The sequence below is a fragment of the Pseudophryne corroboree genome, chromosome 12 (assembly GCF_028390025.1).
Source record: "Pseudophryne corroboree isolate aPseCor3 chromosome 12, aPseCor3.hap2, whole genome shotgun sequence".
Taxonomy (NCBI): domain Eukaryota; kingdom Metazoa; phylum Chordata; class Amphibia; order Anura; family Myobatrachidae; genus Pseudophryne; species Pseudophryne corroboree.
Window position 1 is genome coordinate 165,283,591 of NC_086455.1, and position 18,517 is coordinate 165,302,107.

General features: G+C 48.0%; 2 protein-coding genes across 8 annotated transcripts in view; one reads left to right on the forward strand and one right to left on the reverse strand.

Moving 5' to 3' along the window:
- The window catches only part of ATG2B (autophagy related 2B), a 106,519-nt gene extending 98,798 nt beyond the window's left edge, over positions 1 to 7,721 (reverse strand). The window contains exons 1-2 of one of the 4 annotated variants that reach the window (XM_063948443.1): positions 7,437 to 7,721; positions 5,182 to 5,519 (exon numbers count right to left, since the gene is read on the reverse strand). In XM_063948443.1, the coding sequence (XP_063804513.1) occupies positions 5,182 to 5,343 (162 nt within the window). In that variant the 5' untranslated portion in view covers positions 5,344 to 5,519; positions 7,437 to 7,721. The other 3 variants (XM_063948446.1, XM_063948445.1, XM_063948444.1) reach the window with 3 other exon arrangements.
- GSKIP (GSK3B interacting protein) lies at positions 1,048 to 16,971 on the forward strand. Of its 4 annotated transcripts, none has more exons than XM_063948448.1 (3): positions 1,048 to 1,133; positions 11,726 to 11,986; positions 13,053 to 16,971. In XM_063948448.1, exons 1-3 carry the CDS (start codon positions 1,116 to 1,118, stop codon positions 13,212 to 13,214), a joined length of 441 nt encoding a protein of 146 aa, XP_063804518.1. In that variant the 5' UTR covers positions 1,048 to 1,115; the 3' UTR covers positions 13,215 to 16,971. The 4 variants fall into 4 exon arrangements, with proteins under 4 accessions (XP_063804518.1, XP_063804517.1, XP_063804519.1 ...); XM_063948447.1 differs by lacking the exon at positions 1,048 to 1,133 and adding an exon at positions 8,036 to 8,141; XM_063948449.1 differs by lacking the exon at positions 1,048 to 1,133 and adding an exon at positions 8,197 to 8,352.
- Positions 16,972 to 18,517: the final 1,546 nt, after the last annotated feature.

Consider the following 18,517-nt stretch of genomic DNA (forward strand, 5'->3'; position numbering starts at 1 on the left):
AAGTGAACGGGTCAGAATGACCCCCCCATGTGTCTAGTTCGACCACTATTGGTCAACAGTAACTAGGGCAACATCTAAAATAGGTCGACACTAGCATTAAGTTGACATGAGTTTTGTTTTTTGTTTTTTTAATTGGTTCATTTTGTTTGTAGAGTGACCGGGAACCCCAATTAGTGCACCATGTGCCCCCTCGCATGCGCTCGGCACAGGTTACCGTTCCCAATTGTAGTCCACGTGGATCGTAAAGTATGAAAAAGTTCTAAAAATAATAAAAATTGTGAAAAACTCATGTTGACCTAGTAACCATGTCGACCTAGTGAACATGTCGACCAATAGTGGACCAAAGATGAACCGGAAAGATGCATTTGCATGGTGATTGACAGGCCATGGACGTCCGGGGGCGGTGTCGGGACGTTGTGAAGGGGAGTTCAGGAAAAGCAGACGTACCATGGTTGTTTTGGGGGCCTGCCTATGGCACTGCCTTTGTTTCCTGCATATGCGGCGGCCCCCAGCATGTGAGTATATAGACGCAGATTTTGCGGCGAGATCTGGCCTTTAGTTCCATATTATGGGAGCAATTACAGCTGACCGGCATTCCACTCTGTATTCTGTGCCTCAAGGTGTCATTGGCCCTAGACGAATTATACTGCAGTTGGGGCAGATGTAACATGTGCAGAGAGAGTTAGATTTGGGTGGGTTATTTTGTTTCTGTGCAGGGTAAATACTGGCTGCTTTATTTTTACACTGCAATTTAGATTTCAGATAGAACGCACCCCACCCAAATCTCTGCACATGTTACATGTGCCCCACCTGCGGTGCACATGGTTTTGCTCATTAGAGAAAGATGTTGCTTTTGCGATCAGGTCTGAATTAGGCCCTATGTACTGTACATAAAGCCAAATTGGGGTCATCACAACAAGTGTTGCCATGCGCAACCATCTGTGCTTCTATTTTTGTGATGTGAAAGCGTTATCCTTTTCATGGGCTCCACAGGTGGTCATAAATCTATATTGGTCGGCAGTGATTGAACAGGAAACCACAAGTGCATATGCACTATGCTGCACAGAGCAATGAGACACAGCACAAGTTCAGTCGGACCAGCAGCAAAATAAGCCATGATTTGCTTGATATATGTAAGTACTCAATACTGGCACTATTATATCAGAGCACGTGGGAGGAGGGAATAAGTGCAAAATCATTGTGCAAGAGGACGGCAGCTGGGCCTGTGACTGCCTGCTGCCAATCACTATGGTGCAGGCTCCATTCCAGGACTTCTGTGCTGCAGGTTGTTAGACCATATGAACACACTCGTGACTTTCACAACTTAGGGGTCAATTCAATTCAGTGCGGACTGAATAGCGCCGGGAAGGAGCTCCCGGTGCTATTCAATTCAGCGCTAAGGGCAGAAAACAGCATCGCGCCAGTACTTTTGCCGGATTTCTGCTCGCACCTCCAGAGGGTTCCGGGAAGAAAACCTCTCGACGAGCATCTCGCTGAATTTAATAACTCCCGGCTCTCCCTCCCGGCGCTATTCAATCCGCGCAAAATTAACTCCATAGAGAACTAGAAAAAAAAAAGATAAGCGCCGCACTGTGGACAGAAGATACGTACATTAATAAGAAGTCAGTCAAAAACCCGCCCCGTGCAAGTGTGTGAATGCATGTGTACGGCGTGCGAAAATTCCGCCAAACAGCGGACATCTGCAAATCCGTTCCCAACTCACTCACCATGGAATGATTTTTACAGTCTGTGCGCAGCCCAGGACTTACTCCTACAGTGCCATACACACAGGCTGATCGGGGCCAGAGCTGACGTCACACACCCTCCCTGAAAACGCTTGGGAACACCTGCGTTCTTCCTGACACTCCCAGAAAACGGCCAGTTACCACCCACAAACGTCCTCTTCCTGTCAATCACCTTGCAAACGCCCGTGCCATCGAAATTTTCGCACCATCCTGTCGCTGTTTGGTGACACACCTGTGCATTGCGGTACATGCGCAGTCATTAAATAATCGGCCATTGCGCGATTTCACACAACAGCGATCAGATCTGAATCGGGCCCACTGTCCGCTGTGGAGAAAATGGAGTACAATCCACAGGCATGACGAGAACAGTGACGTCTAGAACAGGCATTCTCAGCCTTGGCCCTCAAGGCACACCAAGAGTCCGGGCATTTGTGATATCCAGGCTTGAGAACATGTGACTTATGGGGGTCATTCCGAGTTGTTCGCTCGCTAGCTGCTTTTAGCAGCAGTACAAACGCTAAGCCGCCACCCTCTGGGAGTGTATCTTAGCTTAGCAGAAGTGCGAACGAAAGGATCGCAGAGCGGCTACAAAAAAATATTGTGTAGTTTCAGAGTAGCTCAAGACCTACTCCTAGCTAGCGATCACTTCAGACTGTTTAGTTCATGTTTTGACGTCACAAACACGCCCTGCGTTCGGGCAGCCACTCCTCCGTTTCCCCCGCCACGCCTGCGTTTTTCCGCACACTCCCTGAAAACAGTCAGTTGACACCCAGAAACACCCACTTCCTGTCAATCACTCTGCGGTCAGCAGTGCGACTGAAAAGCGTCGCTAGACCTTGTGTGAAACTACGTCGGCTTTTGTGAAAGTACGACGCGCGTGCGCACTGCGCACCATGCGCAGAATTGCCATCATTTTCTGACCTAATCGCTGCAAACAACGGCAGCTAGCGATTAACTCGGAATTACCCCCTTAGTTAGTGTCTCAGTTATTCTGAAATAACCATCTGTGCTGAAACCTGGAAATCACTAAAACCTGCACTGCAGTGTGGTTTGAGGACAGAGATTGGGAAAGCCTACTCTAGAGTGTAAATTATCATGAAAACAGCAGAGATCGCCAGATAAATAACCTTACAAAACAAACAGTAGCTAGTACAGAGCACACACCCAAAGCAGAGGCAGTATGTTTGTTAACTGAAAGGAATTTGGAACCAGCGGCATCGAGGGGACACTTAGGAACGCAAGGCGTTCAGTCTTAGCAAACTCATCAGGTTCATTCTCAGTAATGATTAATGTTTGTCCATCTCAAATGGCGTATAGACAAGAGGTGAACGTTAAACTCTCATACTGACCAATAGTGTTCATTCTAGCACCCTGCACCTTTCAAAACCTGTGCAGTTTCTCTCTCCTGCCTGGGGTGTCGCTCTCTCTACTGTGGTGCTTCTAGCATACTCTCTGGTCTGTATCACTGAGATACAGACCAGAGAGTATGCTAGAAGCACCAGAGCAGAGAGTGACGCACCAGGCAGAAAAGAGGTACTGCATGGGTTTTGAAAGGTGCAGGGTGCTAGAATGAACACTAGACCGATTTGGTCGCTAATGTCATAATAGCAAAGACTCTCAAATACTGCCTAAGATTAAGAAGGTATCCCGGTCTTTAGATCGACCTCACTTAAGTCGACAGACATTAGGTTGACCACTATTGGTCGACAGGGTCATTAGGCTGACGTGGCAAATGTTGACACATGAAAAGTTTGACATGAGTTTTCATTTTTTTTCTTTTCAATTCTTAAACTTTTTCTTACTTTACTATCCACGAGGACTATGACTGGGCTCAGTAACCTGTGTCGAGCGCAGCGGTAGCGTAGCAAGGCACCTTGTCCGAAGTATAGCGAGCCACGCGAGGGGACACGGTGCACTAATTGGGGTTCCATGTCACCTTACGAAGAAAATGACACAAAAACCCCTAAAAAAAACTCATGTCGCCCTTTTTCCATGTTGGCCTTTTCCGTATTGACCTATCCCAGGAGTCGACCTAATGACTGTTGACCTAGTTAAGGTCGACCCAATGATCCGCACCACATTAAGAAATCATGACTACACAGCAGATATAGACAGACACTTGCTTATTGCTTGTTATATACAGCAAGTGCTCCACAAACATATACTGTGTTAGATTAGGAAATGGTAGGGTATAATAGTAACATAGTAATACCCCTTTTCCACTAGCTCTATAAACATGGGTAAATGCGCATGGGCGCGCATTTACCCGTGTTTTTTTTCTAGTGGAAACGCCCCCCCCCCCCCCCTGCAAATTCCCGGATCAAGTGATCCGTGAATCCTACCCAGGTAGCTTGCCGGGTTCAACCCGGCAAGCTGTGTAGTGTAAACGGAAGCCGTGTCGATGCGACACGGCTCCCGTTCACAGTGTATGGAAGGGCGGCACTGGGAGATCATGTGATCTCCCAGCGCCGCTCCTGCCGCGTCAGCAGCAGCGTCACCAACGCAGCAATATGCCAGGTTGGTGAGCTAGTGTAGAAGGGGGCTCGTGTCAGGCTCCCGGCTGCAACCCATGCTAGCAAGTGGAAAAGGGGTATAAATGAGGTTGAAAAAAGACAAGTTGTCCATTGAGTTCACCTCTTTTTAAGCCCTTCAGTGGCAGTTTTTCAATTTAAAAACACACCCTGAGGGGGGTGCGTTTTTAAATTGAAGTGGGAGCGGGGGGGGGGGGGGAGGTAGGTGCAGGGGGAGAGAGCGATGGGGCAGGGCGAGGTAATCGCCCGTGGGGATCGCCAACTCCAGTTCCCGCCCGCCTTGCAGTGCCCGGGAATCAGCATAAGCCATTTTACTGCTAAGTCCGCCCACGGCCAATAGGAGTCACGGGGGCGGGCTAAACCCCATAATGGAGTATACTGATTCACGGGCGCCGTGCACGCTGCACGGCTGTCCCCGGGGAATCAGTCAGTAGTATGCCCGGAAATCTTCTGGGGTTTCCAGCGCTGGCTAGCCCGGAAGATTTCCATACAAACCACTGAAGGGGTTAAATGTATTGACCGAGTCCGATGTTACTATCTTCTCTGGCAAAGAATTCCAGAACCTTACTGCCCTTACTGTGAAGAACCCTCTCCTTCGCTGGGTACGAAATTTCCTCTCCTCTAACCTCAGAGGGTGTCCGCGTGTCCTATGTAGAGATCCCTCAATAAACAGATCTCCTGCTAGGTCCATGTATTGTCCTTTTATAAACGTATAAATATTTATAATGTCCCCTCATATCTAACCTAGTAAGCTAGCACCTCATAATCCAGCACCGCTGACCCCTAGATCAATTATCAGCAGTCCTTCTCATTATAAGAATGGCAGTAATAACAAGACGACTGGGTAGCATGCTCACTGCAGGAGCAATAATGCAGTAATAATGTGCACCATAGCACAGACTTACCCATTTATCCAGGGGAACCTGTGACAGGGAACCAGTGCCTTGGTACAAGTCCAGTGTAAGCTGCTCCAGGCTGAGTTTCTCCTGCAGGAAGTGGCCCAGGTATCTCTGCAGCAGGTACCTGCAGGCCCTTTTCTTGATGGACTCTGAGAAGGGCCAAGGCATGGTGGCAGCCGGGAAGGGCTCTCGGAGCCCCACTTAGTCGGTTATGAAGCCAGCCTGTCAGTCAGAAAGTCACTAATCCAGGCAGGTCCTGTCAGTCATTCGACTGTACACAGCCAGACATGCGGGCAGGAACACAGAGAGTCTCTCCGGAGGCCGAGTATTGGTCAGACACTGTCCTACTCAGTCAAAAACAGAGAGCACACCGTGAGACAGTCAGTGACACACAAAACACATAGCCAGTGACAGTCAGCAGGACAGTGTTACAGGCAGTCAGTAATATAAACAGACAACTGAGACAGGGCATCAGTAACAGTGACACACAAGCAGATTAGGAGACAGGCGGTCAGCGGTCAGCAGCACTCACACACAGCTAGTGGCAATGAGACAGATGGGCAGTAATAGTTACAGTCAGATAATGAGGCGCTCAGCAAGTCACACACAGCCAATGACAATCAGCCAATGAGACAGGCGTACAGTAACGGTCACACACAGCCAATGACAATCAGCCAATGAGACAGGCGTACAGTAACGGTCACACACAGCCAATGACAATCAGCCAATGAGACAGGCGCTCAGCAAGTCACACACAGCCAATGACAATCAGCCAATGAGACAGGCGCTCAGTAACGGTCACACACAGCCAATGACAATCAGCCAATGAGACAGGCGCACAGTAACGGTCACACACAGCCAGTGACAGTCAATGAGACAGGCGCTCAGTGAGAATGAGAAGGGGGGGGGGGGGGGTCAGCAGCACATTCAGGGACAGTCAGTCAGAAAGTGATAAAGTCAACCAGTCCCTCACACAGCCAGTGACAGACATATGATATATAATAAGCGACAGTCAGACAAAAAGACAGTCAGTCCCTCGTATACAGTCAGAGACAGGCCTCTGCATGCATACAGACAGTCAGTGGCAGGCAATGAGACAGACCCTCATATACAGCCAGTGACAGACCTCTATATGTATACAGACAGTCAGTGACAGACAATGAGACAGTCCCTCTTATACTGCAGTCAGTGACAGACCTCCACATGCATACAGTCAGTCAGTGGCAGGCAATGAGACAGTCCCTCTTACACTGCAGCCAGTGACAGGCAATGAGACAGTCCCTCTTACACTGCAGTCAGTGACAGACCTCTATATGTATACACACAGTCAGTGACAGGTAATGAGACAGTCCCTCATACACTGCAGTCAGTGACAGACAATGAGACAGTCCCTCATACACTGCAGTCAGAGACAGACAATGAGACAGTCCCTCATACACTGCAGTCAGTGACAGACAATGAGACAGTCCCTCATACACTGCAGTCAGTGACAGACAATGAGACAGTCCCTCTTACACTGCAGTCAGTGACAGACCTCTATATGTATACACACAGTCAGTGACAGGTAATGAGACAGTCCCTCATACACTGCAGTCAGTGACAGACAATGAGACAGTCCCTCATACACTGCAGTCAGTGACAGACAATGAGACAGTCCCTCTTACACTGCAGTCAGTGACAGACCTCTATATGTATACACACAGTCAGTGACAGGTAATGAGACAGTCCCTCATACACTGCAGTCAGTGACAGACAATGAGACAGTCCCTCATACACTGCAGTCAGAGACAGACAATGAGACAGTCCCTCATACACTGCAGTCAGTGACAGACAATGAGACAGTCCCTCATACACTGCAGTCAGTGACAGACAATGAGACAGTCCCTCATACACTGCAGTCAGTGACAGGTAATGAGACAGTCCCTCATACACTGCAGTCAGTGACAGGTAATGAGACAGTCCCTCATACACTGCAGTCAGTGACAGACAATGAGACAGTCCCTCATACACTGCAGTCAGTGACAGGTAATGAGACAGTCCCTCATACACTGCAGTCAGTGACAGACAATGAGACAGTCCCTCATACACTGCAGTCAGTGACAGGTAATGAGACAGTCCCTCATACACTGCAGTCAGTGACAGGTAATGAGACAGTCCCTCATACACTGCAGTCAGTGACAGACAATGAGACAGTCCCTCATACACTGCAGTCAGTGACAGGTAATGAGACAGTCCCTCATACACTGCAGTCAGTGACAGACCTCCACATGCAGGCAGCCAGTGACAGCCACCCCCAGAGGCAGCGGGAAGCCAGCAGCCGCCTGACACAGGGACACGCGCTCCGGCCTATCCGCGCCGCACCCCCCGGGATGCGGTGCTGGCCCCGGGATCACAGTGTTCGGACGGTCTCGGGCCCCGGGCCTGCACGTGCCCGCTAAGTACATGCCCCGGTGTCTCCTACCGGCTCAGGATCAGCAGCTCGCTGTGGTCTCTGGACATAAACAATGACGTCACTCTCCTCACAGGAATCAGCGAGGGTATGGGGCCGCCATCTTTGTTTCTGGCAATCGCCAGTAGAAAAGCCTGGACTCACCCTGCTTCAGCCATCATATCGCCGGTCAGTCAGGAGTTATACAGAGGATAATACGGGAGGGTAACACCACAGTAATGATGCACGCTGTTTCTATCACTGGAGCTCATCTCAGTATCCCCCAGCGCGGTCCTTTCACTCCACAGACCGCGCTGACTCCACTCTAGGAGACATCTTGCCGGAGCCTTTTCAGGCTTGAACATAGGATAGTGATCTCCCAGAAAATGGCCGCCGCCGGAGATCTCCGCGGGAACAGTTGGAGACACTTTTTATTTCTTGTGGTTGCGGAGGTGTGATGACAGGGATGATAATGGTCACATTACCGGAAGCCCTTTGTGGGGACTGCAATCTGCGCACTTGTCTCGGAATTTGTCAGGTAAATACCCGCAGCATCCGGGGACTTCCATGTATGTCTATTGTCGTTTAGGGGGTGCGGGGCCCCTTGTATCTCAGATTAGATGTGTAACGTTCCCCGGGGTCTCGCATCACTCTGTATGGACGATGAGAGAGCCTGAGGCCCCTTCATCTTTCGCTGCCTCAGTGGGTAAGAGTTCCTGGGGCTCCAGCATCTTTTCCTGTCTCAGTAGGTAAGAGCTACTGGGGCTCATGCATCTTTCCCTGCCAAAGTGGGTAAGAGTTCCAGGGGCTCTTGCATCTTTCACTGACTCAGTGGGTAAGAGCTCCAGGATCTTTCACTGCCTCAGTGGATAAGTGTTCCAGGGGCTCCTGCATCTTTTCCTGTCTCTGTGGGTAAAAGCTGCTGGGGCTTCTGTATCTTTCACTGCCTCAGTGGGTAAGAGTTACGGGGGCTCTTGCATCTTTCACTGCCTCAGTGTGTAAGAGTTCCAGGGGATCTTGCATCTTTCACTGCTTCAGTGGGTAAGAGCTACTGGAGCCCCTCTGTGGGTAAGAGTTACTGCCCCTGTCTCAGTGGGTAAGAGTTTACTTTGTTCCTGCATCTTTCACTGCCTCAGTGGGTAAAAGCTATTGGGGCCCCTGCATCTTTCTGCCTCAGCGGGTATAAATTGCTTTGGTTACTGCATCTTTCCCTGCTTCAGTGCGTCAGAATTCCTTTGGTTCCTATTTTTTCCCCCCGTCTCAGTGGGTAAGAGCGTCTGAGACCCCTGTATCAATCACTTTTTCAGTGGGTAAGAGTTTCTTGGACCCCTGTATATTTCTCTGTCTCAGTGGTTAAGAGGGCCTGAGGCCACTGGTGCTCCAGAGGTTCCGAGGCCTCAGTCTCTTTCCCTGTTTCTGTGGGTAACATTATTCATCGCTAATAAAAAGAAAAATCTACAATCTTCTCTCTGAATGGGAATATTCCTGGTAAAATATAATCTGTCATTCTGAACATTGAAGGCGTTATTTAGGGCTGTGGGGTGTGCCGCCTGGTGTCAGACTTCTATGAGTATCATTTGATGTTACCGCACACTCCAGTAATTGATCATCTGAAAATGTAACATGGAGTTTTACTAGTTTGTTCTAAACGCCTTCCTGTGTAATGTCACAATGTTGCTATGTGTCTCCTGATAGCTCTATACAGTGTTACATTATCAATGTCTGTAGCAATAACCAGCTGGACCTGACTCTGCAGCAGAAATTATATTTACCGTATATACTCGAGTATAAGTTGACCCGAATATAAGCCGAGGCACCTAATTTTACCACAAAAACCTGGGAAAACGTATTGACTCGCGTATAAGCCTAGGGTGGGAAATGCAGCTCTACCCGTACACAGCCCTCCTAGTGCCAGATATGCCCTCACAGTGCCAGATATGCCCTCATGCTGCCAGATATGCCCCCCCACAGTGCCAGATATGCCCCCCCACAGTGCCAGATATGCCCTCATGGTGCCAGATATGCCCCACAGTGCCAGATATGCCTTCATGCTGCCAGATATGCCCCACAGTGCCAAATATGCCCTCATGCTGCCAGATATGCCCTCATGCTGCCAGATATGCCCTCATGCTGCCAGATATGCCCCACAGTGCCAGATATGCCCCACAGTGCCAGATATGCCCCACAGTGCCAGATATGCCCCACAGTGCCAGATATGCCCCACAGTGCCAGATATGCCCCACAGTGCCAGATATGCCCTCATGCTGCCAGATATGCCCCACAGTGCCAGATATGCCCTCATGCTGCCAGATATGCCCCCATGCTGCCAGATATGCCCCACAGTGCCAGTTACTTACCCTCCGTCGCTCCCGTGCCGTCTTCTGAAGGAGGGACACGGAGTGCACAGTGCGCGGCTCTCCTGTGTCCCTCCTGCGTCTCCGGCGGTAGCGGCGTGTGTGTGTTAAAGGAAGTGCCGGTTCGTGCACTTCCTTTAACACACACACACGCCGCTACCGCCGGAGACGCAGGAGGGACACAGGAGAGCCGCGCGCTGTGCCCTCCGTGTCCCGCCTAAATACTGACTCGAGTATAAGCCGAAGGGGCTTTTTCAGCACAAAAAAAAGTGCTGAAAAAGTCGGCTTATACTCGAGTATATACGGTACGTTGAATTTGTTATCTTGGGGACAGTTATTTGTTTAATAATCAAGATGTTCTTTGTACAGTGAAATCTTTAGGCGCCTCCTCCGCACACGTCACCGCTTTGCCGGGTTGGTGCTGCCAGTCTGAAAGAGGTCTCAACCGGGTTTTTGCGACGTGAAAGCGGTATTAGTGTCCTGTTGAGTAGCACTCGATATACCGGCTGTCGGCATACCGACGCCAGAATCACAACCGCCGGTATGCCGACGAGTATTCTCCCTGTTGGGGTGTCCACGACACCCCTGGAGGGAGAATAAATACCGTGCAGCGAGCCCGCAAGGGGCTCTTTTGTGCTCACCCCACTGCCGGCATTCCGGCGGTCGGGATCCCGGCGCTGGTATGCTGGGCGTCGGGATCCCAAGCGCTGGCAAGTCATACCACACCCGTCCTGTCCCCTGATGCAGCAATGTGTATATACCTTGTACTTGTCCTACATTGTCTTGTACAGGTGTGGATCATTGAGTCAACAGTAACTAGGTCGACACGGATAAAGGTCAACATTTTTTTTTTTTTTTGGGTGTCGTCTTCTTCATAAAGTGACAGGGAACCCCAATTAGTGCACCTTATCCCCTCACAGGGCAGGATACTATTCCCAATTGTAGTCCACGTGGATCGTAAAGTATGAAAACGTTTAAAAAATTAATTATCTTTTTTTTTTAAAACTCGTGTCGACCTAAAGACCGGATCCCGTGTACCTTGAGGACCAAGGTTGGGAATGCCTGGTTTAGATTTTGAATGTTGACAACTTCAAACCATATAAGAACCCGCGCACATTCTCTCTCTCTCTCTCTCTCTCTCTCTCTCTCTCTCTCTCTCTCTCTCTCTCTCGTTTTGTATACACCCCCCCCCCCCCTCCCCCCCTCTATCTTAACATGCTTCCAGATCTAGATGAGTATTTTAACTCTGTGTCATTGTTCTCCAATATATTTGAAGTGATTATTCTAGATCAGTGGTTCTCAAACTCGGTCCTCAGGACCCCACACGGTTCTTGATTTCCAGGTCACCCAGCAGCTGCACTGTGTATCACCAACTGTCACATTTTAAAAATCTACAGGTGACCTGCAAAACATGAACCGTGTGGGGTCCTGAGGACCGAGTTTGAGAACTTGTGTTCTAGATCATTAGTCATTGTATCTATATAAACAATAATTGACCTCTAGGTAAATAAGATTTGTATAGAACATCTTGGAAGGTGACAGAACCGTTTGTCCCACGTCTGTGATTACTCTCTACCATAAGATACTTCTTTGATGATCATGAAAGGTGATTTTGCACAATATCCTTAGAATATAACAAATTGCTTATTCTACTCGTTATGTCAAAATAATTCCAGGGCAGACCAAGTGTGAAATTGCCCTTCATGCAGTAATGTAATTGCCCCACCCCCCTGCCCTTACTTATATATTGTTATTGGTTCCCCTACAGGACATGGAAGTCGACTACAACCCTGTGGATTTGCCAATTAATATTGTTTATGCGCAAGATGCAGAGTTCCGGGATATGGAGGGGACAGAGGTAAAGGACATGCGTCAGGAAGCGGAAGCGGTGGTGAACGATGTCCTATTCGCCGTCGCCAACATGTTTGTCTCCAAGAACTTACCGTGTGCTCTGGACATGGCGTACATCAATGTGGAGATAAAGGAAGGGACCAGATACTGCCTGGAACTCACAGACGCCGGCCTAAGGGTAACTACTTCATCACGGGGCTAAAGGTGTTTCAGTTATAACCGGACTCGCAGGCCTGTATTTCTCCATTGGGTTATGCACCTCGATAGATCACTAACCTACTGGCTTCCATAAATCCAAATGGGTTCGATATGAATGACTGCCGGACGGGATGCCGGCGTTCAAAATACCAACGCCGGCATTGCCGAGTATGAAATCCCGACAGGGGTGAATTTACTATGCTAACCCCTGTCCCCTACCCCCTAACCCTTCTGTCCCGCATCCTAACCCTAATCTCCCCCCTTAGTGGAAAAAGGGGGGGGCCCCTTGGACTGCACACCCTAATATGTGCATCTGCATCTCTCTTCCTCCCCCCTTGGTGCCTACCCCAAACCTCCCCCTGGTGGTGCCTAACCCTAACCTCCCTTTCCCCCGCAGCCTAACCCGCCCCCCCCCCCCCCCCCCGTGTCAGCTAAACCGAAAACCAAACACCCCGCAACCCGTGGCACAAACCCGAGCTCGACGTCTATACTTACAACAGTCGTGATCCCGGCTGTTGGAGTTCCGACGTCGGTATCTTAACCCTGTCGGGATTCCGATGATGCGATTTTGACGGGTATCAGGATTTCGGCGGCGGGATTCCAACAGCCGGGATCCTAACTGCATCCTGACTAAAGTATTGCTTTATCATCGCTCTTTTTCCCTGCTCATAGGCGGAATATTACAAAAGGAAAAAAACTAATGATTTTTGTAAATGCTGCAGGAGGACAAGCGCCTGCAAAGTGATTCACGTTCTCTAAAGAGCCATTACCTAGTATAACACATGCATGCACGTCCTCTATAACCCTTTATACGTTCTGTTCTGCATCCCGCTGGACCCTAAATGCGGACATCACATGCTTGTATTATAAGTTATTATATATGGTTCTAGCAGATGTGCCCAGTACTGCTTAGGGAGTTTTTTTCTCTTTCTCTCCATAATGCTCAGGCTCCCGGCTGTAGTGTCCAAAGGGTCAATTTGTCCCTAGCGTAAGAATGTTTTCCTTGTCCTAAAAATGTTTCATTCAGCAATGAATCTTTATTTCAGGTGGTGGGTTCTGCCTTTGACCACGTGGATGAAGGGAGCCACAGCCAGTACCACGAGACCATATACTCCTTGCTGGACTCTATAAGTCCGGCGTATCGGGAGGCGTTTGGCAACGCTCTACTGCGGAGGCTGGAAGCCTTGAAAAGAGATGGACAGTGCTGAGTGAGATCGTCTGCGGAACCACAGTCTCATTCTGAACCTTGTTTTATCCCTTTACTGCTCCAGTCCCAGCACCCGCATATGACGCACGCTCACTGTATCTTGCATTTGGAATCTAAGATCACCGTACAGACGCAGTGAAATATAGTCACTGGATAGCTGCCGTCAGGTGCCCTGCCACACGTACAAGCGGTTAATGTCCACTTTTATGAATTTTAACTTTGTGCTCCCCTTGTCTGTAATGGGGGTAAAGGGCTTCAATCCGGGACACGAGGGAATATGAATTCTGTTCATGTGAGGCACCTCTGTCATGGAATATGATTTTAACAGTATTTTATGGGTGATGTTTATTAAATGAAATGTACAGAATAGATAAGTATTGGTGTTCAGGCTTAGAGCTCGGTTTATCAAAGCTTGGGGAGAGATAAAGTAACAAGCAATCAGTTACTAACTGTCATTTTTCAAACACAGCCTGTAACATGACAGCAGCTGATTGGTTAGTACTGTATCTGTCTCCCCACTTTATTTCTTTCAGAGATTTGATAAATCTACCCATTAGTATAGTATTACGAGCACCGCCTGACATATGAGCTAGCGGTCTTAATGAATTGGTTTCCAGGAATATCGGCTCAGGCCAGACTTCTGCGTTGTTCAGGTGACCGGCCACGTTAACGGCAAATTACCTTTTATTTCTCCTGACCCCCAGAGCAATAAGCAGTCCATGTGGCTTCATGGTGCAGGTAAGAGTTGCCATATCTCTGCTTACCTGTCGTGATCGGCTCCTGTTAGAAAACACAATACAATGACTTCTGTTGGCCATGCTACAGATTTGATGAGCCAGTTTTGGTGATGTGGATTATAGTACTACGTGTGGCTTTATCATAACAGATTAAAATACAAGCAGAGGTAAACGGAGGAACTCCATTGGTGGGTGGGTGGGTGTGTGACTTAATGGTTTGCGTATGTGGGCGAGTGGGCAGATGATCAGATTGCCCTGTATAGAGCCAGCATTATCCTGCAATTGATGGGACGCCCAGATTGAAATGTGTTCTATTCCGAGGGGGAGGGGGAGGGGGGGGGGGGGGGAGAGTGTTACGAGCCGCACACTGCCATAAAGTGTGAACCCGGAGGTGAGGCGGCAATCTTTTTATCTTGGAAAAACAAATGATTTACTTAACATTTTTATTATTCTATAACGTGTGGATTTACACCAGTAATAGATTAATAGTGTTTCTTTTTTTAATCTAATTTTTGAATGGATTATCTTGAAAATAAACCACAGAATGTATTAAACATGTTATAATAGCCCTTAACATAGCCAAAATGAGCCAGCGTTCCTGCAAATCCTTCCCCAGTAAATATAGAGGCCGCCATATTCTAGACAGATATCTACTGAGGTTATGTTACTGTGTGTTCTATGGGACACTGCAGAAGTGCCAGCTCTGCAGTCTAATATGAATGACTGTAACTTAGGCATCACAAGCAGCAATGCACATAGAATTAAACGGACAGAAGATCTGTTTATATAAGAGGCTGTGGTGTTATTACCCTCCAGCACTTGCTACAGTAGCTGCATTCATGTAGTAGACTTAGGGGCCCTACACATTAGGTGATATGCCGCAGAGGTGCCCGACGGACGACCCAACGGCTGGGGTGGTGGTGGGGGGAGTGAAGTTTCTTCACTCCCCCCGTCACCTGGCCCGGTAGCAATGCATGCTAATATGGACGAGATTGTCCATATTGGTCTGCATGTATAAAGGGCCCGACACACTAGCCGATACCACTGAAAGATATGAACGATCTCGTTCATATTGTTCAGTGTGTAGGCACCAGCGATGAACGATGCGCGGCCACACGTTCGTTCATCGTTGGTATCGGCTCGTTTAAACATGCAGGCCAATATGGACAATCTCGTCCATATTAGCATGCAGGGCTATGGGGTCGGGTGACGGGGGGAGTGAAGAAACTTCACTCCCCGTCACTTCCCCCCCCTGCCGCCGCTGGTCGGCCGTATCAGCCGTCGAGCACCTCGGCGGCACATCGCCATGTGTGTAGGGCCCTTAAGCGACCCGGCACCAATGATGAACGAGAGCAGGGCCGGGCATCGTTCATCGCTGGTGCCTACACACTGAACGATATGAACGAGATCGTTCATATCTTTCAGTGGTATCGGCTAGTGTGTCGGGCCCTTTATACATGCAGACCAATATGGAGTTCTCGCTCATTAATGAATGAGAACGTTCATATCGTTCAGTGAAATCGCCTAATGTGTAGGGCCTATTACTCATTACCAGACCAGAAGGTATTTATTATATCAGTATGGTAGGCAGTTTGTGGCTGAACTACAACTCCCAGAATGCTCTGGCTGTCAGAGGATAGCAAACATTATTATTCCACATCAACAAAGGATTTCTTATTTCTAGCTCCTGATGTAGTAAATGTTTTTTTGCATGAATCTGTTGCTTGTGTGAGTTAATAAGGCGTAAGTATCATCCAGCACGGCGCCATTCTTCTGTGACCGCTACTTCCAGCCGGCTGTATATGTGCTTTCTGGTTAACCATTTAGTATATTTAGGTTAGAAATAGTTTGCGGGCTACTTATAACTGGGTTTTGTTATTGGTGTAGTTTGTACATGGCAGCTTTTACTCCGTAGGTAACACAAAGTCCTGTCACAGGACAGTGGGTGCCGTGAATACTTCTTTATGTTACGCCTTGCAGGCCAGCCGTGGGACATGTACGCTGTCAATTAAATGCACAGCCATAGGGAAATATGAAATAGATCACGGCAAATCTATCCCATAGAAAATACATTGTAGTAGCCTAATAGTTTTATCCCCTGATAAAAAGAAATTATCTATGGCTGCCCCAAATTGACAATAATTGAATAATACACTACTTAAATTGTTAGAAGGAAAGAATTGAATAACGGTGCATGTTTGTCACATCTAATATTATTTCGTTCCCATTTATGGGCCTTTTTAACAGGATGCGGTCAGCGTCTCGGCACTGGGGATGCCGGTGGTCAGGTGACCGACGCCGGAATCCCGATACCACCTGAAATCCTGGCGCTGGAACACCTAACGCTGACATCCCGCGGGCAAGTATCGAAGTAACTCTTAGGGGGAGATTCAAATGTTTGAAAAGTCAGTTGGGAGTCTGTTTTTTCCTGTCTATTATATAGGAAAAAACAGACACCAAACCGACTTTTCAAACATTTGAATCTCCCCCTTAGTGTTAGAGCCCGGGCGGGAAGGGGGGTATGGAGTTAGCCACGAAAGGAGGGGAGTTAGCCGTAGCTGCCACCCCCTGGATCTTAGCCTTAGCTTCCACACCCACTATCTTAGCCCTAGCTGCCACCCCACTATGGGGTAGGTGGCAGGGGTAAAACAATTACCCCATCCCCTGTCGGCGTTCTCATGGTCGGGATGCTGGTGTCGGTCGTGGGACCGCCGGGATTCCGTATCACTCCCGTTTTTAAAACTACCATGAGCTATTCAATTGTGTGCACGTTTCATTTTTATTTCTTTATTTTACTCTTGGTATGACTGACTCATTTTTAGCCTGTTTCTTACCTACAAGCATGTATTTTATTCCCATTGCATCCGTTCCATTGCACTTGCCTATTGATGATAGACATTCCCATTGGATAGTGCATTACATGGATGTGTAAAGATTCTGGAATTGTTACTATTTCTGTCTTTCTTTCTGAAAGTGTAAACGTGTTTGAAAAATGATAAATAAATATATTTATGCAAAGTTGTTTTATTATAATATTTTTGGTAAGCCCTGTGTATATAGAAATATAAGAAGTATTGCAGTTAACATAAGTTGATGAGTAACTGTGGGTACACACTGATAGATATATCTGCTGATCAATTGATCGGCAGATATATCTATGGACGGATCGGACAGTGTGCTGTGCATACACACTGCCCAATACGTAAGGGACTGACGTCATGAATTGGGCGGGCATGTACACCCGCCCGCCCAGTTCAGCTGTCAATCACCGCCGGCTGCCGCAGCTTGTGTACGGGCGGTCGAATGATCGCCCGTACACACACAGCGATGCGCCAATATATTGGTAGATATATTGGCCGTCGGCTGTGCTTCAGGGCCGACGCAATATGTCTGTGAACAACGAAGTTCACAGACATATCGCCCGTACACAGTGGCCGACGGACCAGCGATATATCGGCCAGTGTGTACGTATGCTGTCATTATAAATAAAATTGACGTTATAATCTACAGGTTGTTTATAGGCATTACCCTGTCCCTAACGATGGATTTAAATGTGTCATTTAATAGTTTGATGAGATTACCGCAGAGGGGCTGATGTAAAGTTGGGCGTAGTATACGCAGTTCTGTATGTATGTGTGTATGCTGATTCAGAAGCAAGCTCTTCAACAGTATTACATGGATCAGCTTTATGCAAGGAGTAACAGTGTTAGTAAATACTAGTCACACTTCCCTATTTTTACATAATATCATTTATTGAAGCATCATATACATAATATAGACTAATGTCTGAACAGTGTTATCAGTAAATACGTAAGCCGCATTTTCTGTGTATAACACAATTAAATACAGACACAAATAAAATACGAGTACAAAAGAAATTCAATGAAATAAAAAATAAGATTTTACTCACCAGTAAATCTATTTCTCGTAGTCCGTAGTGGATGCTGGGAACTCCGTAAGGACCATGGGGATAGCGGCTCCGCAGGAGACTGGGCACAACTAAAAGAAAGCTTTTAGACTACCTGGTGTGCACTGGCTCCTCCCACTATGACCCCCCCTCCAAGCCTCAGTTAGGATACTGTGCCCGGAAGACTCATACCAGCCACACCAATCACACCGTATAACTCGTGATACTATACCCAGTTAACAGTATGAACTATAACCTGAGCCTCTCAATAGATGGCTCACAACAATAACCCTTTAGTTAGGCAATAACTATATACAAGTATTGCAGACAATCCGCACTTGGGATGGGCGCCCAGCATCCACTACGGACTACAAAAAATAGATTTACCGGTGAGTAAAATCTTATTTTCTCTGACGTCCTAGTGGATGCTGGGAACTTCGTAAGGACCATGGGGATTATACCAAAGCTCCCAAACGGGTGGGAGAGTGCGGATGACTCTGCAGCACCGAATGAGAGAACTCAAGGTCCTCCTCAGCCAGGGTATCAAATTTGTAGAATTTAGCAAACGTGTTTGCCCCTGACCAAGTTGCAGCTCGGCAAAGTTGTAAAGCCGAGACCCCTCGGGCAGCCGCCCAAGATGAGCCCACTTTCCTTGTGGAA

Bases quoted from the DNA above. Each gene is read 5' to 3' on its own strand.
- GSKIP (XM_063948447.1), top strand. From the start codon at position 8,061: ATGACAGGGATGATAATGGTCACATTACCGGAAGCCCTTTGTGGGGAC. The intron at 8,142-11,725 runs GTAAATACCCGC...GTTCCCCTACAG, and splicing joins CTTGTCTCGGAATTTGTCAG to GACATGGAAGTCGACTACAA. The intron at 11,987-13,052 runs GTAACTACTTCA...TCTTTATTTCAG, and splicing joins TCACAGACGCCGGCCTAAGG to GTGGTGGGTTCTGCCTTTGA.